Source organism: Callospermophilus lateralis, chromosome 11, assembly GCF_048772815.1.
Source record: "Callospermophilus lateralis isolate mCalLat2 chromosome 11, mCalLat2.hap1, whole genome shotgun sequence".
Lineage (NCBI taxonomy): Eukaryota > Metazoa > Chordata > Mammalia > Rodentia > Sciuridae > Callospermophilus > Callospermophilus lateralis.
The window spans coordinates 50,617,162-50,644,542 of NC_135315.1; the positions used below are offsets into that span (position 1 = coordinate 50,617,162).

At 43.5% G+C, this 27,381-nt stretch overlaps 1 protein-coding gene across 4 annotated transcripts; it reads right to left on the bottom strand.

Moving 5' to 3' along the window:
* Positions 1–59: 59 nt before the first annotated feature.
* On the bottom strand, positions 60–2,448 carry Slc16a11 (solute carrier family 16 member 11). 4 transcript variants are annotated; one of them, XM_076871549.1, is made up of 5 exons: positions 2,233–2,448; positions 1,780–1,987; positions 1,369–1,512; positions 424–1,191; positions 60–336 (listed from the first exon to the last, which is right to left on the bottom strand). In XM_076871549.1, exons 2-5 carry the CDS (start codon positions 1,979–1,981, stop codon positions 107–109), a joined length of 1,344 nt encoding a protein of 447 aa, XP_076727664.1. In that variant the 5' UTR covers positions 1,982–1,987; positions 2,233–2,448; the 3' UTR covers positions 60–106. The 4 variants fall into 4 exon arrangements, with proteins under 4 accessions (XP_076727664.1, XP_076727663.1, XP_076727662.1 ...); XM_076871548.1 differs by having other exon boundaries at positions 2,228–2,448; XM_076871547.1 differs by lacking the exon at positions 2,233–2,448 and having other exon boundaries at positions 1,780–2,007.
* Positions 2,449–27,381: the final 24,933 nt, after the last annotated feature.

The window sequence follows — 27,381 nt, forward strand, 5'->3', positions numbered from 1 at the left end:
CTTAAAGTAGAATATTTTCAGGCTTCTAGGATGGCCAACAGTTGGAGCTTTCAGAAAAATCAAATAAAAATTATTTATTGGGGGAGGGGTTTAAACAAGAAAATGATCAACAAGTGGTGTCCAGAGTGGAGCGAGGGCCTCCTGGGGATGGCAAGGCAACCTGGGGCACCGGAAGCAGCTCCCCTCTCTCGGGGGGAGGGGTAGCTGGAGGTGAGGTTGGACGACAGGAGGGGAGGGCCCTGGGTAGCCCCAAATAGATGAAGCTGCCGGAGAGGATGAAAGAGCCACAGACGAGGAAAGAAGCGGTGAAGTTTCCTGTCTCATCCCTTAGGAAGCCTGAGAAGAGGGGTAAAGGAATTTAGAGGTCTTGTACCCCAAGGGCAGAGGACGGTTGGGAGTGGATCTGCTGGTTCAGGCCCTTACCTGACAGGGGAGGGCCCAGGAGTCCCCCGAGGCTCATCAGCATCATCACCAGCCCAGTGGCCTGCACCACACCTCCGATGCCCACCAGTCCCGGGAGCACACCAAACACTAGGGGGGCATAACTTCCAGCGCTAAGCCCGTAGGCCCCAGCTGCAGCCAGCAGGGGGCCTCCCCAGTCATCTTCGCTCCCCACTGCCGGTACCAGTCCCACTGTTAGCAGCCCCAGCCCTGTCAGAGCTCCAAACAGTGCCAGCAGCCGCGGAAGGGGCACCCAGCCCTGGTCCGCCAGCCACCCACAGACCAGTCGGGCACCCGAGTCCCCCACTGCAGCCATGGCCACCACCAGAGCTGCCCCGTATCCCCCCAGGCCTCGGTCTAAAGCGTGTGGGGCCAAGTGCACGTAGGGGACGAAGTACCCACCCCCAATCAGAGCTGTACCCAGAGCAAAAACTGAGAAGGCCCGACGCTTGAAGAGACCCAAGCCGAGGGCAGCTAGGGGGTTGAGGGGTGGAGCCTTGGGGTCGCCAGGGAGGGACAGGGGTCGCAGCAGGGCGCCACAAGGGGTGAGGTGGAGTGTGACAGCGCCAAGGAGGAGCAGAGCGCCCCTCCAGCCGAAAGCGTCAAGGAGGAGCTGCAAGGCAGGCGCCAGAAGCAGGGAGGAAACCCCGTTGCCAGTGAGTGCTAGTCCCACAGCCAAGACCCGACGGCGAGAGAAGTAACGGGACAGGGTACCGAGGGCAGGGGCAAACACCAGAGCCCAGCCAGCGCCTGCGAATAGATAAAGTGAGATTAAGGCAGATTCCAGGGATGCCTGCCCCAGCATTCCCAGCCGTGCTTCTCGCAGAAGCCCCCCCCCCACACCTCATTCGTTACCCCAACTCCCAAGAAAGTCCTATCCCCACCATCACCCCTGATCATCACCCCGGGTCATGCCACTCCCCTCACCAGCGAGGAGGCCCAGGCCGAGGTAGAGGTGCAGCAGGCTTCGGGCGAAAGCCGATAAGACGAAACCCAGCGAAGTAAGGACTCCCCCAACCATCACCACCGGGCGCGCCCCCCAGCGTGTGCTCAGAGCGCTGCCCACTGGGCCTAAAAGGGGTCGAAATCAACGGAAGACACGCTCCTGGACCCCTAAACTCTCTGCAACACTTCTCATTGGCTATTTGCTTGGCCTCAAACTCCTCCCTGGGTCTAATAGCTCCTCCCCTTGACCTCAAGTCCCACTCTTTTCTAGAACTTGGTTTCCAATAATCAGTCGCTCATTCTCAAGTTGTCTAGTAATTAATTGGATCTCCCATCACTATACTCACACTTCCTACACCCCCTTCCCACCCCCCACCTTGGGCCCTCCCTCACTGGCTGCTTGCTGCATGGCCAAGGCCAGGGCGCTGACCCACGCAGTGTCCTGGGCGCTTCGGTCAAAATGCTCGGCGAGGTCAGGGAGAGCAAGGCCCAGGGAGCGTAAGAGCCCGTAGGAGAGCCCATTCACCGCGAAGGCCGCAAACGCCACCACCCAGCCCCAGCCCCCGTCCGGGGGTCCGGGCGGCTTGGGGGTCATCACCGTCTGTGGGGGTGGGGAAACAACTGTGAGCGAGGTCTCCGCTCCTGAGCGTCCTCTTAGGAGCTAGCATTCCTGAGATTCGTTCTCGGGCTGCTCTCCCAGGGTGGGCACGTCACCCAGAGCGTGGGTGAGGGAACCAGGCCTAGGGTCAGAACTCCTGGGTGCTCGAAGGGTACCGGGTTGGGGAACAGCTGGATCCCCCAAGCCGCGGGCTCTCCCTCCCACACACCCCTTTCGCCTTACCCGACCTCTCTAAGCGGTGGGGGGTGGGGAAGGCTCGACCGGGTTTTCTCCCCGCTTCCCGGGCGGGCGGGGCCCGGGAGTGGAGCGACTGCAGAGATGGAGCCCAACTTGAACAGGTTCTCTCCCGTAAACAGAGATCACCACAGGGGCCTGAGCCACCTGGGACGCGGAGGGGTACCGAGGGCGGGGGCAGGCTGAGACTGTCAGCCAATCCGCCAAGCCGCGGGTGAGGCCAGACTCTGAGTCCCACGGGGATTGAATTATCCACACACAACCCCCAGCCCCCGATAGGGAGCGGCCAGGAATGGATGTCGCCTCGCCCCGCCCCGCCCGGCTCACGCCCACGCACCTGCCACCAGCTGCGCACAGAGGAGACGCGTGGATTGCAAATCCTTCGCAAACTCAGGGGTAGCTGATCACGCATGAAAATAGGGATGGTCCCCGAAGCCTAAGGAAACGAGTAGTTCTGTTCACCCAAACGCTGCTGAGGATTCAGTAAATCTAGGATATCACATTGACCTCCAGTGGGTGCCTGCTTCGTGCTCAACAGGGGCATGCCCTCAAGGAGGAAGAGAAAGGAGAGGACTCCCTAAGATGAGGACCAATGGTATGCCATGCACTTTTTACATATTATCGTTTCATCCTTACAATAACCCTATAAAAAAAACTGCCATCCCCGTTTTACTGTTGCAGTAACTGAGGCTCAGAGAGGTTAGGTGATTAGTCCCAAATCACTCAACTAAAAAAAGAAAGAAAAAAAAAAAAAGGCGGGGAGAATAATTGAATTTGGATCTGTCTAAATTGTGGGACCATACGAGAAGAACAGACCTAGGAGTGAAACAGAACCTGCCACGGTTGAGAGAAATATCCTGGAGACAGTTTGATGCAAATTACCCTGGAAAGAGCAGAACCTTCGCAGGGCCAGAGAATTTATGATTCTAAAATAAGGGCGTCTGAGAATAGAAGAGATCTTTGCCATCAGGAGCTCTAAAGAAAGACAGTCTAGAATTTTAAAAGCAAAGAGATGAGAGAATTGAACCCAACTATTGATTTCTTGAAAAACTATATAATAAGCATCCTTTTTAACAGGTCAGGGTTGTATTACTTCAGCTGTTTGAATCAAAAGATGTGTTCTTTGGTTTAATTATTAAACAATACCATTGAAAATTCAGCAACTTGCAAATTGTAGCCTGCATCAACCATAACCACATGGTGGCAGTGTTTCCTAATTGCTGAGAAAGTGCCGGTAAGGAAAAGAAAAACAACTGCTTAAGTTGTGAGACTGTAAACCTTAAAAAACCAGAATGACCTTCAACGACTCTCCATTGCTAATGGGGGGAAAAATCAAATTCCTCTATTTTATGTATAAGATTCTTCATAATAATCAAAGGTGTATCTGTCTAAGCTACCTTTCCATTACAGATCCCTCCTCAAGCCTTACTTGCTCCCACCTGCCCTTTGCTACTTACCTGCTCCACGGACATTCCTAGCCTTTTCTCACTTCTGGATTTTGGCATATGTCATGCATCTGTTTGAAATGTTCTGAATGGGGTACAAGAGTCTATGAAGGTTTAAAGTCCTGCCACAGACACCTTGGGAAAGTGGCCCCACCGGTTTTCCCAGCTGGTGGGAGTGCTGTTATGAAAGCCACCAGGGTGGTGGAGCCTGCAAGTCCTCAAGCCACCCAGGAGGGCAGGAAGCATGCTTCCTAAGAAGGTTTGTGAGGACTCTACTGTAAGATAAATGAAACCAATTGAAACAGTGGTCTCCTGTGGTGAAGTAGAAAGAAGACTGGGACCTCTGAGTCTGGGAGGAAAGCTAAGCACTTAAGTATGATGCTTATGAACTCAGAAGGGCATCCCAGAACCTGGAAGTGGGGTGATTTGTTATGAAAAAGCACATTCGTCTTCTACCTCACATTTCCTATATTCTTAGCTGAAATTACTGCCTGTTGCTCATGGAGGTAATTTATATAGCATAGAAATTGAAAGAGTAGAGCCCTAACTTAGATGTTCTGGGTTCGAATACTGTTCTACCACTTCTCAGTTATTTGGTTGTAAGCACGTTGCTCTACCACACTGCGCTGGTTTTCTCATTTCTAAAAGGGCATAATAATAGAAGCTACCTAATAGGGCTGTTATGAAAATTAAATGAGGGTTGGGGGTCTAGCTCAGTGGCAGGGCACTTGCCTAGCAAGTGCAAGGTCCTGAGTTCAGTCCTCAGTCTCTCTCTCTCTCTCTCACACACACACACATACACACACACATAAAATTCAATGAAGATTAAATGAGTCACTGTGTGTACATATACAAGTAAGTGACATGGTCCTTGAATATATGTTAGCTCCCAGTGCTGCTGCTGGGACTCAGGGGAGCTAGGTTAGGCTCTCCCGGTACTCCTGCCCCTTTCTCCACCTGGCTGCTTCCACCAGTGGTCAAGGAACCCCATTAGTCTGGTGAGTTCTCAATAGAATCATGTGGGTTATAAAATGTGAATGTCTATTAAGAGACTAAATAGAAATTTTTGTTCTTTTTCTTTGTGGCGTTTTGTTTAGTGTTTTCCAAAGTTTATTAGAAAATGGTGGTCTCCTTATTACGATTCTATAAAAAAAAAAAAAAGAAAGGAAGAGTAAAAAAGAAAAGTTTTACCTATTATTTTACACTAAATATTTATAGACACCTCTCATGCCTGGCGCTGTGCTTAAAACTGGGGACACACACACACACACACACACACACACACATATATATATATGATATATTCTCTCTTCCCCCAGCTGCCAAATCAAATCAGAGAAACAGTCACATAAAGAAAAGAAATGCCAGCTCCAGGAGAGGGACATAGACATGCAGAGTGGTGCATGGGAGGAACTGACTCACTCAGCTTGGGCCTGCTGGGAGGCCTCACAGAAGAGGAGTCCTTGAGTTGGGTATTGAAGGATGAGTAGGAGTTTGCCAGATGGATGTGTGGGTAGGGGCATCCCAGGCAAAGGGAGCAGCCTGTGGAAAATCACAAAGGCATGAAGTAGCTTGGCACATTGTTTATTGTTTGGGGAGCTGTAAATAGCTGCTGTGTAGAGAACAGACAGTGTGTAGGAGAAAAATGTTAGATGAAGATATAGGGGCAGAGGTCCTGTCTAAAAGGCCTTGAAGGCCAAATAAAAGAATTTAAATGTTTTTTTTTTTTTTAACTACTACTTCCCACAAATTTCCACAGAAGTAGCATTCACAAGTATTGGACACTGGATGCAGAAGAGAGAGGACTTAGCCACAGTTGGAGGCAAAAGAGAACCTCAGTGACAAGACTTTTGTGTGGGGGAAATTTCTTTGAAATATCTTGTTTGATGTTAAAAATTCATGTGGTATTTTGCATTTTACTTTATAATAATCTTTGATGCACGTTTTCAAAGGAAAAATCATGCTCTAAATGACTAGATAAATTTACTATTTTCTCCTTAAGTCTTAAAGCAAAGATATAATGCTTCGGGAAGATGTACGTACTTGTTCCAAGATTTCAATTCTCCTGCACTCCTAATCTGCCTTGTTAACCTCCATCAGAAAATTTCTAGTCGGCAGTGAAGTTGCTCATTTTTGTCCTCTGGTTTTCATTCCTATGTCATTCCTACACCATGAGGCCCTGGAGAGGCCTTATATAAATTATAATTATATTTATATAAATTATAAATCTCTGGATCTCTTTCACATCCAAAGATAAAATTGTTAAGTGATCATTGTTGAATGACTTAACAAAGGTGAGTGATAAATTATTGAATGAGAGAAACGCCCAGCAAAAGAATCATTGGATGAGTGAACTTGGTGCCTGGTATTCCAACAGCATGTGGCAATATCATACGAAAGAGTGGCTGGCTGATGGACCCAATTAGTAATGCCTGCTTAGGTGAAGAAAACCCCAAAAGCAGATGCTGAACCAGAGGAGTCTTTAGAAAGATCATAAGAGAAGATCAAGGAATGTATGGACACGATTTGTTTTGGGGACATGGGATCCGGGAGTGTGTCTATAGTTTGTCAACTATAAAATGACCCTGAAGCTTCCCATGAGAACCCCTGCAGGAGGCTCTTGGGACTTCTGGGGCCTGCAACCTCAGGGAAGCTCTGTGCTGAGCTTAACTATTCCTGGGTACACCCACCAGGGAGCTCTCTCTATATAAGTGGATAGAAAAGGTGGGGGGCCAGGGATGGGGATTTCCAGGCAAGATTGGATGGCGTCACCCACAGGAAACATTGCCATACTTGAGGTCCTTTGTTCCAGTGTTTGACTTGGTTGATCTTAGAGCTTCTAAGATCAAACAGAGCTGCCTCTCACTGGGTCACTTCCCAGGACCTTCTCCTTCCCCAGTTCACCCAGAGACCACGCCAAAAGAAGTCAGCACAGATCTCAATGTCCAAACCCAGGGCCTGGAAGAATGAGGAAAGAACATAACCTGAGAAGGTTATAAGGACACAGAAGTCAGTGTGTATGGATAAGGGAGATGAGTAATAGGTAACCCAGAGTCATTGTTGAGATGGGTAATGAAGCAGGAAGGTGGTGGGGCTCATGGTGTAAAGGAACAAGTCCATTTGGATGACCACACCAATTGAGTGGATGGAGAACCAAGCTGAATCCCCTGAGCCTTGAGCTGGGACTTGGCTGAACCTGGGGCTGTAGGGAGCTAGTGATGGAGTTGGGGTTGGCCCAGATGAGGCAGCTGAGGGTAGAACTAGGTTGGAGCCAAGACCTAGGATAGGATGGGAGTCCTACACCACCTGACTCCCCTTTCACCCCCTCTATCAAATCTGTCTCCATTGCTACTTTCAATCCCAGCCTTCCCTTCTTCACCCTACCACCAGCCTCCCATTGCTGTTACATACTGAGGGGCTGTCTAGAGGCTCCAATGCCTGGATCTCTCATGAAAATCTAGTCTCTGCACAAATGTATTATCTAGCATATTCTGGGACTTTGGCCAATGTCTACATCAAAATTTTCAGTTGGAATCCATAGGCAGAAACTCTGATGTATTTAAGGAAAGAAATTACTTATTGCAGGATATTGGTTAGCTCACGAAATTACCAAGAAGGCAGCAGAGAACTAGGTTTGGCAGAAGCACAAACTGGCACAACCCATGTGGGCTGCTAAAGCCATTGCTGGAACACTAGATGTCGCTGCTGGCAGCCCTCTGTACCCACTGGGCCTAGAGACTGCTGCGGCTGCTCAGAAATATTTTCTTTTTTGCATCACTATTTCCCAAATCCAAGTCCAGGGCAGTGATCCTGACCACTTGGTCCTCTCTTTCTCCTCTCTCATCCTCACTGGAATGGGCATCAGAAAAGCAAGCACCTGGTATTTTCACTGTCTGCAGCAAATGGGTTCTGCCTCAAAAATAACAAGGTGAAGCCAGGCCTGATGGCACATGCCTGAGTTCTGAAGTTCCAGCTACTCAGGAGGCTGAGGCAGGAGGATTGCTTGAGCTCAGAAGTTTAAGGACAGCCTAAACAACATAGTGAGGTCCTCCCTGTCTTTAAAAGATAATAAGGTGTGGAATTCTTTTTTTTTTCTTTTTTTTTTTTTTTTTTTTTTTGGTGGGGTAGGAGGTACGGGGGATTGAATCCAGAGGTGCTTAACCACTGAGCCACATCCCCAGACCTTTTTTGTATTTTATTTAGACATAATGTCATGCCAAGTTGCTTAGGGGCCTTGCAGAGTTGCTGAGGCTGGCTTTGAACTTGTGATCCTCATGCCTCAGTCTCTCTAGCTGCTGGGATTACATGTGTGCACCACAGAGTTCAGCCCTTTATCCTTTCTTGATGTGGGAGAGGCAGACAAGACAGGGTCAGGGGATAATGTCTGTCATTTTCCCTCGGCTGTACCCAATCTTTCAGCTACCTCTTAGTAGCTGGGTCCCCAGAAAGGCCTACTTGTCTGTCTTCCTGATCCCAACCTGGGACCTCAGCATCTGACTTGAAGGATTTGTCCTCTTAGAGAATATGCTGGATAACCCCTAAACCTACTCTTAGGGCCACAGTAGCCCAGCCAGGCCAGAATCTCAGCTGAGTAATGTCAAACAGATCCAGAAGCCAAAGCGGGAGGGGACCAGGAGTCAAATGATAGGTTTTCCTGTAGCTGTAGGAGTGTAAAGTAGATATCCTGGGAGGATCTAGCAAATACAAGGTAGAGCTGAGGATGTAGCTCAGTAGTAGAGCACCTGCCTAGCTAGATAGGGTCCTGGGTTTGATCCCCACACAGCAAAAATCTAATAATAAGAATAACATACACAAGGCAGAGTTTTCAGGAGCAAGGAAGCTAAAGTTGCATATTTTCTTCATCCAGGCAGAAATAACTAAGGCAGAGTCGAGTGCTGGCTAACTAAGCTTTGGGAAAGTCCCAAAGCCACTGGCAGGTTCATGAACTGGAATCTGTGGCTAACTGCTGCCAGCACCACACAAACCTCTTGTCCTTAAGCAGGGTGACTCTTTTCCCTCTCAATGCACTCACTTTCGAACAGAGTTCCTCTCATCTGCCCTTGCCCAAATTCAACATTTTCTCTGCAAAGCCTTCTCCCTCTCCCCTACTTGTGAAGTATTTTAAATCCTGGCAGCATATCTTCCTAAAGTTTCCTTCTCTCTGTCTCATTCAGGCAAATAACTCATCACAGCTCTTTCCTCCATTCATAACTGAGTGTCCACTGCAATGGGATTCACCCTAATTTAAAACGCATTTGTGAGGATATGGTGTCATAGTCTCACACAGAGGGAAGTTACACCTGCATAGGTCTACAGAGAGGTGAGTTTCCTTGAGCACCTCACCAGCTGGTTACTAGGAGTTGCCTCCTGATTTATGGGTAATGAGTTTACCCCTTCCTGGACCCAAGGATCTGGGAGGTAGGAAGTTGGGCCTCCAGAGCAGAGGATCCAGGACCAAGACCAGAAAGTGCTGGGAGCACCAAGCAGCAGAGCAAGTGAAGAGCCAAGTCTGAGCTCCACAAGACAGAAAGCCTGGCAGATCTTAGCCTGGCTTTGGTTTTCTGAGTTTATTTCCTTGTTGCCCTTAAGGAGAACTGACTGACCCCTGAGTAGGCAGGACTTAGGCTCATTCTTTCCACATGCTTACAGAAATACTTGAGCCATGAAAAGGTCAATAGACTCCAAAACGCAAAAAGAAAAGTGAAACTAAAATGTTTAAATGAGTCTCTACAAAACAAAATATTAATCAACTTCCATGTTTTTAAATTTGTATTCTATTGGAAAACAATCTGTAAGTTGATTTTTTTTCTCACTGCTCAAGACTTCCTAAATATTCATCATGATTGCTTTGAAATCATGGTCAATCATAGATTCAGTGAGCTCCTTATAGATGGACATTTTTTTAAAAAAATAAACATTTAAAAAAATCTTAATGGAAAAAAATATTATATTGACTATAATATATAATAATATATTGAGTGTGAAATGTGGCTGTGTCACGAGCCATCTGTGGGCTGTGTGTGGACTGTTGTGCATAGTAGCCTCCTGAGGGGATAAGTCTGGCTTTGGGAACTCCCCGTGGCACCCACTACAGGGACTGACTGCCTGATGCAGGTGAACTTCTTTCCCCCTCAGCTCTGCCAGAGATCCCACACAGCACCTGAGATGGGAGTGATCTGCCAAGATATCAATCAACCTGCTGACTGTAAGACTCCGCCCTTGAAACCTTATCCCTGCCTTTGATGTACCCTCTTAAATAAACTACCAGAGCCATTTTGTGTTTTGTCTAATTCCAGAACCTATGTGGACTAGATCTATCAGGGGCTTCACTTTCTGTAAATATATTTTTGAGTATTTGTGCTTTGTTATTTACTAATCATCTGAAATTATAAGTCTTAGGATGACTTGGATTATCCTGGGCAAGAAGAAAGACCCCTTAATGAGATGCTGGCCGCTGTCATCCCCCCATCCCCCATAGGGGTGTATTTTAACACACTCGGTACTGAGAGGTAATAGCAAGGTCGGAAGAACGTGATCTCTGGGACAAGGCAGCCTGACTTGAAGTTCTGGCTTTGCCACTTACTAGCTATCTGACTTAGAGCAGATGATTTAACCACTCCGGGCAATGATTCCCTCACCTATAAAAAAGATGATGATTATGATGATGATGATAGTTCCTAGGAGTTATAATAGTCCTAATAGTTTCTGAAACACAAAGATGAGGATAATTCCTATGGTCTGAAAGTTGTGACTCCCCAAAATTCATGTTAAAAATCTAATCTCCAATGCAAAAGTACTAAAATATGGCAACCTTTAGGAAGTGATTAGGTGGAATCTCCATAAGTGGAGTTGTGCCCTTTTAAGAGGTTCAGGGAAGGGCTGAGGTTGTGGCTCAGTGGTAGAGCGCTCGCCTCACACGTGTGAGACCCTGGATTCGATCCTCCGCACCACAGAAGAATAAATAAGTGAAATAAAGGTATTGTGTTCAACTACAACTAAAAAATAACAAAAAAAAAAAAAGAGGTTCAGGGAAGCTCATTCATCCTTCCTGCCATGTGAAGACACAGAAAGAAGGAACTATCCATCAACTCAGAGAGCAAGTCCTACCAGACACTGAATCTGTTTGCTTTCTAGCCTACAGAATTGTGAGCTATAAGTTTCTGTTGTTTATAAACTGTTCGGCCTAAGGTATTTTGCTCTAGCTGCTTGAATGGACTGAGACAGTGATCATAGCTTGTTACTATGAAAAGAATATCTTAAGGTTGTATGAAGATTACATGAGTTAATGTTTATAAATTTTTTGGAAAAATTTCTGGCAAGAAGTAAGCACTATTTAAGATTTATTAGTTTGTTTATATAAATAAACAAATTTAAGAGAGTTTTGGATCCCTGAGTGTTTTGTTTAAGTCTTTAAGAAGGTTACATCCAAGTTCACCTGGCCAGTGAAACTATGCAGATTAATCTATGCAGAATTTGGCACAGCTATGGGAGGAATCAGGTAAACTTGCATTTTCAGCTTAGAGGCAGAACACAAAAGGCCCCAAGGGAAAGGAAAATTCAGGCACTATGGAAAGCTGCCGAGTTTTTGTTTGTGTCTCCTGCCCAGGTTAGCTTATGTAGTCTCCAGGTTTGGTTTTATTAAGAAAGCTGTCATTCGAACTACTCCCAAAAATAATTGTCCATTTGAACACTGCTGGACCCAGCAGTCTCTGGCTGTGCTGACAACCCCCGCCCTACATGACACATACACCTTAACTGTTTCTCTCCAACCTTTGACTGTCTTACTTTCCTTTGTGTTTTTTTTGTCTCTGATGATGGGTCCAACTTACCAGGATTTCATCCAGTTGCAGGTGGTGGTGAGGACTGGCTATGTCCAGAAGGCTTTGTGGTATGCTGGTCCTATCAGCCCCAGAATGAAGGGAAGACTAGTATGGATTAGATGTGGTTGTCTCTAAAGGCCAATGACTTGGTCCCCAGTATGGTGGTGTTAAGGGAATGGGACATTTAAGAAGTGGAGCCTACTGGAGGCATGTCCACAGAAGGGACTATAAGAACCAAACCTCTCAGGCTTTCTATGTGGCAATGTAATCTTTCCCTGGATGTGATCTCTCTCACATACACATGTGCTCCTGCCATCCACTGAGGTCCTTAGCAGAGCCAAGACTTGAATCTCTAAAACTGAGCTAAATAAACCCCTTTATTTATAAAGTTAGCCTTCCTCAGGTGTTTTTTTATAGTAACAAAAAAATGAATTAATTCAAAGAGACCACACTGGCTTTGAGTCACAAGCCTTTCAGGAGAACATAATCGATGTGCTTAATGGCAGCATAAACCACATCCTTCGCTAAGATATTTATGGCTGCAAGTAACAAAAGAATATAACTTAGCTTGACTTAAACAATAATAAAAAAAAATATCATCTCATATCTTAGTCTGTCTAGGCTACTATAAGACAATACTATAAGCTGAGTAGCTTATAAACAATAGAAATATATTTCTCACAGTTCTGAAGGCTGGTAAAATCCAAGATCAAAAGACCAAAAGATTAGGTATTTGGCAAGGGCTCATTTCCAAGTTCAAAGATGTCTTCTTGTAACCAGAACCTCAGTGCTTGGCCCCAATGCCAATTAATGCCCGTTTAATAATGAGGGCATGGTTTTGAGAAAAAGGAAAAAGAGATTTTATTGCTTTGCTAGCAAAGGAGAAACACAGGAGACTTCTGTCCTAGAGGCTGTAAATTCTACCTATTAGGAGGAACAGGGGGTGGAGGTTAAAGGAACTCTTCATTCCAGTGTGCTCTGGTAGGGAATCCCAGGGTCCAGTGTCCCTGTCTGCCTCCCCGACCCCCACTCCACATCCCACATTGGTGGTGGAAATGGAATTCCTCTGTGTGGAGTAAGTTAGCAGCAAAATAAAGCTAAGAAAAAGAAGGCCATGAAAAGACCACACGACATGGAAGTAATTTTGAAAAGCGGGAGCCTGCATTTGCTTTATTCTATGTGGGAAAACTTCAAAGGGTATCCATAGAATGTTCCTCACCAAATAAGGCAGGAGGCAGGCTGTCCAAGCCCCACCCATACGCCCAACTCCAGAACTATAGAGCAGTTTTCCTGGCCAAAGCAGAGACTTAGGTCATGTGCATTGCATAATCCATTAAGTAGGAGGGGCTGCCAAATAGCGCAAGGCCAGACCAAAATTTCCTTGGCTCAAGGCTCAAGGAGTGAAGATTTCTCAAAGAGCTCAGAGGTGGCTCTCCACACCAGAGCAGCCTGATGGTGTGTTAGGATTCACTTGTTAATTTGGAAGATATTCACTTCCTAGATCCTCTGGCAGCATCTCCTTCCCGTGAAGTACAGATAACTCAAGGGAATCTCATTCCCCACCCCCAGGTTAGGGAGGGAGAGAGGGAGAAGAGGAAAAGGAGTACATGTCCCTTTCAAAAATAAGCCTCAAGCTATCTTCAAAAGGTGAAGTGGACCACCGCTGTGTTCTCACTGTGATATCTTTTCTAACAACACTAATCCACCCACAAAATCTAATCCTAAAGACCCCACCTCAAAATACGTGGAGCTTTGGAATTTTACCCATGAATTGTTTTTCTGATGGAGGTGGGGGATGGGACACAAGCATTCAGTCTACAGCATCTCAGACCTCAATACAACTAGAGGTGGGAATAGTCCAAAATTAACTTATCACTGGCTCAGTAACATCATCACGGAATCAGATTCTTCCCAGATTTTCCATGTATTACCCCATTGTTTTAACTTTTTTCCTCTTAAAGTTGTGATATGCCTGCTGCAGTTTAAAATATTGCATGTAGGCTAACAATGTGTGGGTGTAAATGAGTACATCTCTTCCTCTGCATCCTCCTTAGCAATAAGGGTATCTTCCCCCACAGGTCCCAGAAAATGGCACCTCACCTGAGGCCAGAATTTTATCATATATGTAAGATTAAACCAGCCACTGACAAGAGGTGTGGAACCACCATGATTGTCCTGCCTCTGGGACTTAGGCTGGAGCCAGCCTCACCTGAAGTACACAATGATATGGAATAAAGGAGATTCCAAAATATTTGGAATTTCTTGTTATTTGGCCCAATAATTAGGGCCAAATAACAAGAAGGAAAAAAAAATCACAGTCCATGTTGCATAGAAAAATCAAGAGTAATTGCTAAACTGTCTATGAACTCACAGCTAGTTCTTGAAGAGACTTAGGGAGGTTGGAAAACCAAAGATTACAATGGAAGGGTTCACTCCTGGGAAACTGGTGTTTTTGTTTATTACTATTGATGCAATTTGATCTCTCTGATTTTTACCACCAATTCCTCCCTTCACCACATGTAACACAAAAGAGTAGGAAAAAATACCTACACTATGTACGAAGAGCCTGGCATAATTTTTGGCATGAAATGAGCATCAATGTAGCAGCAATAAATAAATGTGTCTCTCTTTCCCCAGCCTAGATAACTACAGCCACATCCCAACTGATCTCCCTGACTGCAGAGAAGGGCATTTTTCCAATATTCAATTTGGATCTGAACAAATGTTCCTGCCCTCAGGACAAAGTCTTGTGTCCTCAATCAGGAACACAAGATCTTTTATCCAATGAATCCAGCCTGGAAACTGCATCTTCAGAATTCTTATTCATGCATCCTCAGTTCCAGCCCTGCTAGAGGGATAAATGATTGAAGGAGGAGTAGGCAGGACTCAGTTAAAAATTAGATGTAACATCACACCAATAAATTTAGAGGAGACATTGAATGAATTTCAGCAACCATCTTCTAATTAAAAAAAAAAAAAAAAAAAAAAAAAAAACTAAGTAAAATAGGCCTATAAGAAAACTTCTTAAATTTAATAAAGGTCATTTCTCCAAAACAGCAAATAGTCGAACAACAAGAAAATCACTAACTCTATTTCATTAAAAAGAGTAAGCAGGGTACCCATTATTACTGTTATTATTCAACAGTGTCCAGAAGTTGTAGCAAAAAAAAAAAAAAAAAAAAAGTACAAAAAAGAAAGCACATAATTATAAGACTGAATACCTAGAAAATACAAATATTCTAGTATGAAAGTATCAGAATTTATAAGAAAATTTGGCAGGGTGGCTGAATACAAGATATATAAATGTAAAACAGTAGCTTTCACTTCTTTGCTATATCCATAGGGCAGCTAACATTCCTAAAACCTTCCCACTAGAAAATGCTGAAAATTGGGTAAAAAAGAAAAACATTCATTTCAAATTAGTAAAAAACTTAGCTAGAAAGAAAGGGCAATGATTAAAGCTGAAGCATAAATCCAGGCAGGTAACCTGATGGAAGCTGAAGAGTTAGATATAGTACTATGGAGTTTCAGAGTGAATCCCTGCGTGAGTGGCAAGAGGCAAATTCAGGTCCACGTGAGGTGGGGAGTCAGATCATGAGACTAGGCTCAAGAAGAATCATAAAAAAAGACAAGAAGGAAGCTGGTTTGTCTTGGCCCCAGCTCTGAAGAAGAAAACAACACCCCTATAAAAATTAATAACCAGAAACCACCTGTCCCCAAGCAGGAACAGGGTACAACTACATACCACATGTGAGGTCCAGGAAACCTCCAACCAAAGCAGTACCAGATTGGAAAACCCCAGGCACCTGGCGGAGGAATATACCAAATTTTAGAAGACAAAGTTCCAAAAATAAAGAACTCATTCTTTTTTTCTTTTAAATCACAAAACACAAAGAAAACTAGGCATCATGAATGTATAAGCAGAGATTGCGAACAGCAGAATAAGACCTATGTAGCGTTTAGATACTGGAATTACTAAAAAAAATATATAAGATAAATATATCTGTTTAAATAAATAGAAGAGAATTTGAAAACATGAGCAAGAGAAAGAGACTAGAGAGCTTCTCAGTGAGGAGTGTCCAAATGCTGCCACCATTTCAGGCCCAGTCCATGCGCTTGAGAACAGAACTGACCAGCTGTGTGGGGAGTTGGTAGAGCAGCAATGATGTCTCAGAACATTGGTGCAAAGGTACACACATGGCGAGTCACTCCCACTCAGAAGAGTGGAGTCTCCTCCGATTCCAAACAGAAGAGCAGGAGTTTGGGTTCATTACTTGCTTTACTAAAATTCTACAAAGTGCACAATTTGGATACTATAATGTTGATAGAACCAGCTTCGGAGGTTTAGGCAAGGAGGTGGAGTGATTCTCAGGCAAGAAGGGTCAGAAAATGTACAACCTGATCCCACTTAGCCTTTAATGAGAGTGGCGGGGGAGATCTTGTCTTTAAGAAAGGAGACAAACTGAGATTTCAGGAAAAGTCTGAAGAAAAGAGATGGAGTAAAAAAGAGAAGGCAAGATGGGGAGCAGTCTAGCTCTTTATAGGGAGACATATAGGCCTGCCACCATTTTAGTATAGGCTCTTATTTGAGGTCATGAACTAGTAAAGTTCTCGAGGGTCTTGGGATTAGTGTGAGTGGTCAAAGGGAAGGAGTATGAATGCCAAACAAGGTCACTTCCTATTCATTCATGCTCCTCTGTTAGATCAGCAGGACCACATGAGGACATTGGCTCAATAAACAGTTTTGCTGATGTATGGGAATGAGATTTTTTAGTTTTTTGCAACTGACCTATATACAATTTTTCTACAGATATCAAAGACAGTTTAGTTCAGATAAGCACTGTGAACTTCTGGAATAGAACTGCTCCATTCCTAGTCTCAGTTCTCCAAGATTGAGCTATGAAACTGGAGAGTCTATGTGTTCATTTTTGGATTGGTTAATTTTAGTGGTAGTAGTGACTCTGTCTTATGGATAGAAGGGGCAGTGTATTAGTCCATTTCTGTAACAAAATATCAGAGGCTGGTTATTTTATTTAAAAAATAGGTTTTATTAGCTTGCAGTTCGCAGGGGCTCAAGGACATAGTATTGGTATCAGGTCAGCTCTGGTGAGGGCCTTGTGGTTGATAACATTACAATGGTGAGTTCACATACAAGAGCAAAAACATAGTGGGGCGGGAAGCCAGAGAGATTCAGGGGTTAGACTCACTCTTTTATAACAACCCACTTATGTTCGTCATATTTCCATTGCTGTGACAAAACACCTGAGAAAAACAAAGGAGGAAAGATTTATTTGGGTTCATAGTTTCAGAAGTTTCTGTACATGTTGGCTGGCTCCATTGCTTCTGAGCCTGAGGTAAGGCGGATTATCATGGAGGTGGGAGCATATAGAAGGGAAGGCTACTCACTTCAAAGCAGTCAGGAAACAAAGAGAGAGGGGAAGTGGCCAGAAACAAGATATATACCTCCAGGGCATGCTCCCCATGACTTGATTCCTCCAATGAGGCCCTATCTCCTACAGTTTTCATACCTCCCAATAGCCCATTAATTATGAACTTGTTGATGGATTAATGCTATGATGATGTTAAGACACTCGTGATCCCGTCACTACCCCAAAACACCACCTCTGAACATTGCTGCATTGGAGACAAAACCTTCAACACGTGAGCCTTTGGGTGATATTCCAGACTCAAACCATAACACCACTCTTTCAGGAAATAACTCATTCTGTAGGATCAGCATTAATCCTTTCTGAGGGCAGTGCCCCCAGTGACTCTGCCTTCCACTAAGCTCTGTCTCTTAAAAGTTCCATCACCTCTCACATGGTCACACTAGGGACCCAACTTCTAACACAAAAAAAATCCCTAGGCGATATATTCAAACCATATCCAAACTGTTAACAGATGGTTATCTTGCCCCCTTATTCTCAGATGGTGAAAAGCAACCTGTGGAAAACTGATGGTGTTAGGAGGAGTACCTGCTGCTTATCCTGATTTATTAATGGTTTTCTTTTCTCATTCTGAAACCATTCTATCAAATGGCAACAAACTGTTCCTGTCCACCCCCATGAAGTAATCATGCGCCGTGTGAATAATACACAATAGAATTACTTTTTCACTTATAAAACATGACCAGTTATGACTCATTCTGACATTTCAAAGCCCAAAAATTCTGGGGGCACTACCAAAGGCATTTGTCTTCCTTCTAGCCAATGATTCATACATTTTCTTCAGATTCTGTTAACCCTTATCATTCTTTCTCCCCAAACCTATAAGTACATTAACTATAAGTGTGTATTTTCATTACAGATATAAAGCAGAATGTGCAGGGCACATAACTCGGTGCCTAGCATTAATTGGATATTGGATCCACTAAGTAGAAAACTAAACACCCAGCTCTCTGCCTTCCCTCAAAACATCGTAGCAGGCTTGCTAAAGAACAAACTCAGGGCCCCATGCAATCTAGACAAGTGCTCTACCTCTGAGTTACTTCCCCAGGCCCAGTCTTTCCTTTTTCATCCCAGAAGAAAATCTTCCACGGACCCCATCAGGCTTCCAAATTCTCCAGCATCATTGGCCCAAACTGAATTATATGAGTACTCCTAAGCTGACCATGGACAAGAGAGTGGACATGCGCTAATGGGCTTCCACCAATCATAATTGCAACCCTTATTTCGAAACAGGGCCAGGCTGCCCTGGACAGGTTGCAGCCCCAGACTGTCTTATCTGAACAAAGGAAGGAGCAGAAAATGAGTATTTATCATAGAGGCAGAAAAGGATGATCTGAAGCCAGAAAGAAGAATAAAGCATATAGAGAACTGAGAAAAGAAACTTTCTAGATTCCAGTTCCCTTTCCAGTCTAACTCAGAACTCCAGCCACTTCCCTGCTCTGTGGTTTCCTGGGGCTGCCTTAACAAAATGCCACAAACTAAGTGGCTTAAACCAACAAAAGCACACAATAAATATTACTTAGCCTTAAATGAGAATGAAATTATGGTACTTACTGTTAAATGGATAGAACTGGAAAATGTTATGCTAAGCGAAATAAGCCAACCCCAAAGAACCAAGACTAAATGTTTTCTCTGATATGTGGATGCTAATTCACAATTAGGGTGGGGGAAAATACAGGTACTTATTAATAGACCTTATTACTCTATGAGTATATATGATTACATGACCAGTGTAACTCTATATCATGTACAGATGAATGAGAAGTTATGCTCCATTTATGTATGATGTGTCAAAATACATTCTACTGACATGTACAACTAATTAAAACAAATTTAAAAATTCTAAAATGTTGGGAGCTGCCCTGGATGCAGACGCCTTTAAGTTCTGGTATGCCGGGTTCTGAACAATTCTTGCATCCAGTCTGGCAGGGCAGTGCCAGGACGAAGTAACTTGAGCATTACCCAAGCTCGGATAACAAGGCATGGCTCCAGGTGTAGGCATCACCCGCTGGGGTTGAGTAACACTCACCTGTTCCCTTGTAATCCTACCTCTTTGCCCTTTTGGGAATAGAATGTTCCATGGAACCTCCCCTTATGTGTCCCCTATATAAGAATAAAGAATTCCAGTGGCTCTCTCTTTCTCTTTCCACGGACCCTTAAGGTCGGAGAGCCATCACAGATTTTGAAAAGGTACTTCTGTGTGTTGCGTGCTTTCTTTGTCATTTTCTTAAGTTATTGGAATAGTCAAATTTTGTGAACCCATCATTAGGTTGCCAGCTAGGATAGATGGTGATACTAAAAAATCAACAAAAGCATATTGTCCCGTGGTGCTGGAGGAAATCAAGGTGTGGGTAGGACTATGCTTCTGCTGAAAACTGCAGAGAAAATCTTGTGTTGGCTCCTCCTGGCTTCTAGTGGTTTACCAGCAATCCTTGAACAACACTGAGACTTTTGCTTCTGTCCTGGCATGGTCTTCTTCCCTTGTGTGTCTGTGTCTCTTCTTAGAAGGACACCAGGCATTTTGGGTAAAGGGCACATCCTGCTCAGCATGACGTCATCTTCAATGATTACATATGCAAGGACTCTATTTCCAAGTAGGTCACTTTCTGAGATATGGGGGCTAGAAAATCATCATATCTTTTGGAAGACACCATTCAACCTTTAATGGGTTGTATGAGACATCCTTGTATCATAAATGGTCTCTTGCATTTCCTATATCTAGAAATTTTCTATAGTCTATAACAAAAGTATCCTTGTAATGTAGAAACCAATGTCATACCATACCTTCCAGGGTCTCATCTCCTCTTTACCTAAATCTCCTGGTCTTTAGAAGAAACTTCATGTTCATCAAACAGCCTGATCTGTGATTACCTTAGATCAGTTTAATCTCCTTCTAACCAAAGAAAGTCCCTTTTCAGAAGGTTTTGCAAGAGTTTGAAGGATTCATTTGCAACATTAAAGAGCCAGCATGAGAAGTTTCCTAAAATTAAAGAACAGTCTTCTTTTAAACTTGTAGTTTTTTCCAGACAGAAGAAAATGCAGGGTTGCTTTTTTTTTTTTAACTTTTTAAAAATTTGTTCTTATTAGTTATACATGATAGTAAAATGTATTTTGACATATTATATGTATATGGAGTACAGCTTTGTGCTCATTCTTCTGGTTGTACATAATGTAGAATTACATTGGTCAAAATGCAGGGGTTTTGTTGTTGCTGTTTTAATTTGTGAAAATAGAGCTTTTTATTTTATTTTATATTTTTAGTTTTGGTACCAGGGATTGAACCCAGGGGCTCCTTACTACTAATCTCCACCCTCAGCCCCTTTTATTTTTTATTTTGAAACAGGATCTGACTAAGTTGTTTAGGGCCTTGCTAAATTTCCCAGGTGGGCCCGGAAGTTATTAGGATCCTCCTGCTTCGGCCTCCCTAGTTGCTGGGAATACAGGCATATACCATCACACTTAGCTGAAAATGTAGCTTTTGAATCTCTCTTTTTTGTTCAGTCTGTATCAACTGCACCAGCTTGTTTGAGCTTGCTTCTAGTTCGTGTCCCAATTAGATTACCAAGTCTTACTCTTTGAAACCTGTCCCAATTGTACATTCTAATCTAACTCAATCCACCCCCAAATACTGCAGCTTTTCAGATCTGAGGTAACCTCCCTTTTCTGGTATCTGTGACCTGCTATATCCCAGTCTTCACCTTGACTGGCCTGGAATCATTTTTGTCTTTGCTGTTGGGATGACAACTACAGCATGATCTTGACTCATTAATTAATTCCAAGCTTGGAGAATTTGTGTGAATTGATGGAAATTCATTAATTGATCTTGTTCAGTGCCACTTATTTGTTTTTAATTTTTTTAAAAAATATAAGTTATGGTCTAGAGCTGTAGCTCAGTGGTAGAGCATTTGCCTAGCATGTATTAGGCACTGGGTTCGATCCTTAGCACCACATAAAAATAAACAAATAAAATAAAGGCATTCTGTCTATCTACAACTATAAATTTTTTTTTTTAAATACAAGTGATGCAGGTAGAAAATCCAAGCAGTGCAAAAAGACCTTAAGTGACAAACCTACAGTTGATCACATCTGGAGCAGTAAGTGGGGGCCTCTCTATCCCATCACCAGACCTGTGTCACCATGTGAAAGGAAAGAACCAAATGAAGGAAATAAATAGAGAGGAGAACACAGATTATTCAGGACAAACCTGCAGAGGTGGCCTGGACCAGGCCAAGACCCGTCTTCGGCTTATAGCCTGGGGTAGATATAGAGGAGTGAGAAAAGGGGGAGTTTTTGCATCTAGGTCATTGGTAGGGGATTGTCACAGACGGGTCCTTGGGGTGTTACTTTGAAAGGAAGCAGCTGTTCTTAAGGATTTTACTCTCAGAGAACAATTTCCTTCTTATGATGACGGAGTGTCATCTGGAGTTTAGGTCGGGCTAAGTTAGAGAGATCTTGAGGGATTCTTATTCTAAGGTGGAGGATATGTTTCAAAATGACATTGCCAGTGTCAAGTTCTTCTTACCTTTTCTAAACCCTTGTTTATGCTCACTCTATTCTCACTTAACCACCATGATTCTGCCCCACCACTCTCTGGCATTAGTGATAACTGTCCATAGTCACAGCCCCAAATTGGAGGTGAGTATAAACATAAACTATAACAAAAGAAGTCAACAAAATTTCTGAATGGATTTTCAAAACTCATAAGAAAAGCAATACTCTGAAAGCCAAGGAGGTTCTACATTGTTCTACATTTCCTTCCTCTGACTATACCTTCCTGTGGGGTCAGGAATCTGCAAGGCCATATAGGGTATGTTCACCCCAAGTCGTACCTACCCTTCTAGACCACCCTCTGGGTACCTGGGAGCCCAGATATTCCACCCCAAAATGCCCCTAGCCTGTATTAGGGGCCTGAGTACCTCCTCTTCCTGGGTCTGTCCTCTGTATAAGCAAACCATATTGCTGGTATGTGAACCCTCAGGGCCCAGGGTGCAGATAGTAGTTTGGAAGAGAATAGAGGGTATTGACTGTGCTGGGGGCATCCTCACATATGCCCCATGTTCCTGGAGATACAGGACTGCACCAGGGGAGCAGAGGTAGTGGGAGTAGGCTGCAGAGGAACTAGCTCAGATTCCTTCAAACTGTGAGAAGGGACTATCTCTGGGGTTTGTGCCTGTCTTCTTACCTTTTCTAAACCCTTGTTTATTCTCACTCTATAAGCACTTGAGATTTTCATACTACATCAGTAGCCTTGGACTCCACTGATCTCTAAGGTTTTGGGACATGAGATGAAGGCAGAGAGGGGTGGGGCTGGGCTGGGGCAGATGTTAGGACTCCTTAGGTTGGATGGAGTTGAGGGTTGATGTTTGAATTAGGATGGGCATAGGAGTAGGTCTGGTGTTTGGGGCTGAAAATGAGATTAGGTCTCAGGCTGAAATTGTGGAGGTGCTCATGTTGGGTTGGACTAGGGACTAAGGTTGAAAATAGACCCTCCACTGAGGCAGAAGCTGGGGTGGGATTAGGTTGGAGTTGCAGTTGAGATGAGGTTGACTTTAGAGACAAATTTAGAGCTGAGGTTGGGGTTTACCTTTGGGTGGGGGTTTGGTTTCAGGCTGGGCCTGAACTCGAAGCTGAAGTGGAGGCTCAAACTAAGGTGGAGACTGGGATTGTGCTGGTTTGGGCCTGTTCAGTCCAATCTGGAAGCCAGTAGAGAGAATGGAGCCTCAGTCTCCTCTAAAGAATAATTCCCATTCTGCCATCTGTACTCCCATTTATTTCCATCTGAAACACAGTCACCCTCCTCCTACTTGCCCCAATATCCTTTCTGCCTCCCCAGCCCACTTATCTGCATAAATCTGGAGAATATAATTGCAGGTTTTCTCAGGCAGCACAAGTACCAATGTCAGGAAACTCTAAAGGGAGGGCAGTAGGTGGGGCTGGATCCTTCCTGTCTCTGTGCGTAAGGACCCAGAATTCTGGTCAAGATCTTCTAGTCCCTGACTATGGACAGTAAATAAAAAAGGAACTGGAACTCAGATTGAGGACGTGTGTAGGTGGCAGTGAGAGATGAGCCCTGCTTGTTGTCTTCCTCCAGGGTATCTCCTTCTCCTCCTTTCAGCCTTCCCCACCCCTGTCCTGTCTTCCTCATTTTTGTCATTATAGAGAAAGGTGGTCCAGAAGGGATCATAGGTACAGTCTACTATTTTTTTTCTCTGTCATATTCTTTCTTACTTTCTGCCTCTGAAGTTCCCAGAATCGTTAGATAATGTCTCCTGGGTTCAGGAGAACCCATTTCCCTTCTCTTACATAGTGCAGACAGACCCAGGCTCTTAGGATCTGAACATCTGACTCAGCATCATCATGTGGTCTAACCATCAGGCTGGCCCACCTCTAACTTTTCCTCTACACAGAAGTAAAAATCAACCAAAGACTCAAGACCTTGGGGGGAAGGTGGAGAGACAGTGATGAAGGCTAGGATTTCCTGGCCACAATAGGAGGGGAGAAATTGGGAAAACAAGCACATTTTTATTGGTATCAAATCTTTGATGGAGATTATGCCAATCACTTGCCTTACATAACCATTCGATTTCCACAAATATCTTGGGAGGCATTTTGGATGATGGACAAAGAAGTCTCTAAGTCATTGTATGACTTATACAAGACCATAAGACTCATAAGGGAGACATCCAGAAGTCTTATATTTTGGATCTTGAATGGCCCCCAAAGGCCCATATGTTGAAAGCTTGGTCCCTAGCCCATGGCACTATATCAGGAAGTGGTGGAACCTTCAGGAGGTGTGGCCTAGTGGAAGGAATTTAGATCATTGGAGTCAAGCCCTTGAAGGGGATATTAAGACTCTCTTTTTTATCTCTCTTTGCTTCTCAGCCAGCAAGAGATGAGTAGCTTCCTCCTCTACAGATTCCTACCATGATGAACTACCACAGAACCAAAGACAACAGGGCAAGTGGTCATAGACTAAAATCAAAATATATACTTATTCCTCTAAGGACAAATTGCTGCTTCCTTCTAGATGGATGGGTTCCAGTGTAGTTACCGCCATAGGCAAATGGCTGAGGAATGATGCCATAACAGGGATTCAGTGTTGTTTTCAATCCTGGGTAGGTTGGACACTCAGCTGCAGAATTAGCTATGTCAGTCTTGGAGAAGAAAATCTGTGTTTTGAGCTAATTTATAGCCATGCTGCCATGGTAACTCCCCACATGGGACCAGCACCACAGTTGTTGGATAAAGTAGACTGACATTCAGAAATGAGGTCATCTGATCCAACTGATTATTGTCTTACCTGTCACAGTGCTTTGTGGGCATATTCATGGGATACAAATATCTTCACTCTTTATGTTCATTTTGAGATGTGGGAGAGCCATTTATCTCTCCCCCAAGACAACTTGCCAACAGTTTTTCAATATTGTTCTTCTCGAGGCTGTTCCTTCACCAGCTAGTGAACTCACTAAACTGCTGCCTATGAATCAGTTTAGATCCATATTTCAAGCCGCATAGCCTTCTACTCCAAATGGAAAAACAAATATGCCATGTGAAGATCTTCCTATTGAGAGGACGTCCTATCACCATTGTTTTCTAGGGCATTCCTAAGTAAGGCTGTACTGCAGCTGCCCTCCACTTGTGTATAGTTGTTAGCACAGTTTGAACAGCCATCGTTAAATCAGGACTATGCTTTATTTTCTTCTCTTAACTGATTAGATAGAACTCCCTAGAGGTCCTAGAAATATGAGCCACCTACCAATGCAACAGCGCCTGCTGGACTTGCCTATATGTATGAAATATTTCCATTTTAAAAGTGATTGCAACACACGCCCAATTCTTTGGTTTTAATTATTAGCTAAAGCCTAGATCAGAGTGGGCATTTTGGGGCTGTATAGTCAGTTAAAATTTTATACCTAGGCATTGGATCTCTTTCAATCCCTAGGAACAAGCTCAGGAATTGATTTTCAAATGAAGAATAGTTGTCAATAAAAGAGAGTAGGACCTAATTCCAAAGTTCCACTATCTGCAATGTGAATCTCATACTTAAATTTGCCAGAGGCTCAATGCTCAACTTGTCATAGATATTTTCAATACCACTGAGTATGAACAGTTTTAAAGCCTAAATAGTGTTTTTTAAAAATTGTACCTTGCAGCTTGGATCTAATACAGAGACTTTTCCTGCCCTAGGCCCATTATCACATTGAAAACCTTATGTTGAAGCAACAAACTTAGATGTGCTATACATTTTTCCAATAGTCGAAGATATTCAAAGCATATTGTTCTGTCCTCCTAATGATAAAGCAAGGTATGGCAACTTGCCTCTAACTTTGAAGTTTTTCCTGACATACCTTACACCACTGGAGTATTTTCTGGATTTATCTCCCCTCCTCTAGAATGAATGTGACTTACAAAGACATTAGAGGGTGCTTATTATGTGCCCCAGAAAAGCTAATACATCTGGAGTGTTATTTACAACTCTGTGACAACTTAAGTTTTATAATGTGTACAGTCATTTTCTAAGATCCATCTGATTTTCATAATGGCCAAACAGGCAACATAATGGAAGATGTAGCAGAAAGTTAGCAAACAATATATTATTATGCAATTTTGTGCAACATTAAGGTGATAAAAATCCCATGTGCCCTCCAGATTATATCATGATAGAGAACAATAGAGTTGACTGTGCCATACATTAAGGTACAGAATAGTAAAGTTGATGTATATAAAATAGTGAAGGTGTTCTGCTGTCCTTGTTACATGAAAGTAAATTGTTTCTGATTATCTTTGCAGATAGAAATTTAAAAGAAAGCATTTGCTAAGTGAATAGTTGTATATTAGTGCCAGTGAATGTGTTGAATTGCTTCAGTAAAGACTATATCTTGAACCTTATTTATAACTGTATGACAACTTAATTAAGTTTTATAATGTTCATAGTCATATCTCTAAGATACATTCAATTTTTGCAATGACCAGACAACTTAATTGGTGGTGTGACGGAAATCAACCAATCCCGCATTTTTCTAAGCCCTAATACTTTTCAAATTCCTCCAATTATATAGTTTGTTTGGGGGCTTAATGTCTTGGTGTTTCTTTTTTTCTTTCTTTTTTTTCTTTTTTCTTTCTTTTTTTTTTTTTTTTTTGGTACCGGGGATTGAACCAAGTGGTGCTTAACCAGTGAGCCACATCCCCAGTCCTTTTTTATATTTTATTTAGAGAAAGGGTCTTGCAGAGTTGCTTTAGGACCTCACTAAGTTGCTGAGGCTGGCTTTAAAGACACTATCCTCATGCCTCAGCCTCTCGAGCCAAGGGGATTACACTGTGGCATGCACCACAGTGCCCAGCTTCTTGGTGTTTCTGATGGCTATCACTTGGCTCTTTATCCCACAGTGTGAAGCAGGCTTAATCAAGTAGTAGTTCTCATTTCAGCTGTGTTGCTGAATGTGATAAGATTTATGAAAGCAGATTTATGAAACTTCAGTTTTATTGCATATAATCATTGGCTTGAAGAATGCTTTAATTTCCATTGTAATAGGAAAGAGTATTAGCAAAATCAGTTGTGGTAGCACATGCCTGTAATCCCAGTGGCTCAGGAGACTGAGGCAGGAAGATGATATGCCCCTTCAAGGCCAGCCTCAGCAACTTAACAAGGCCCTAAGCAATTTAGTGAGATCGTGTCTCAAAATAAAAAATAAAAAAGGGCTAGGGATATGGCTCAGTGGTTAAGCACCCCTGGATCTCATCCCCAGAACTAAAAAAGAAAGAAAGAAAGAAAGAAAGAAAGATCTGACTCAGTTCTCATTCACATGACATAGAAAATATTAACTTAGAATTTTGTCTCAGGGTTACTTAATTCTCCCATTTCATATTCTAGCATAGTCCAAAGAGATCTGGATTTTTCTGGACATTCCACAGACACTACACTGATCTATGTCATCATGCTAATTGGACCGGAGGACAAGATGTGTCTGTTGTACTGGAAGCTTCTATAAAGCACATGAACTACAGAGAGTGGAGAGGGATAAACCCTACAAACACCCAGGGACTAACCACTTCAGTTAAATCGTTAGGGTTCTCTCTTTTTTTTTTTTGATCGTTAGGGTTCTCATGATTGGGGAAAGATATCCCCTCTAAAGTAAAAGAAAAATTGCTGCTCTTTGTATTTTCCTCCACCACAAAGAAGAAAGTACAGTGCCTGGTAGGTTTTTCTGGGTTCTGGAGGCAACTAGGAATACACTGTGGTTAATATACAGGTGACACTGAAGGCTGCCATCGTTGTATGGGATCTGGAGCTAGAACAGACACCGCAGCAAGTCAAGATGCAATGCATTCAGCCTTGCTACTTGAGCCACAGAGTCTAGGTTTGGGATGGGTCATGTGTAAAATGAAGCTTATGGCACACTCCATTAGAAATATCACAACTCAAACTTCTG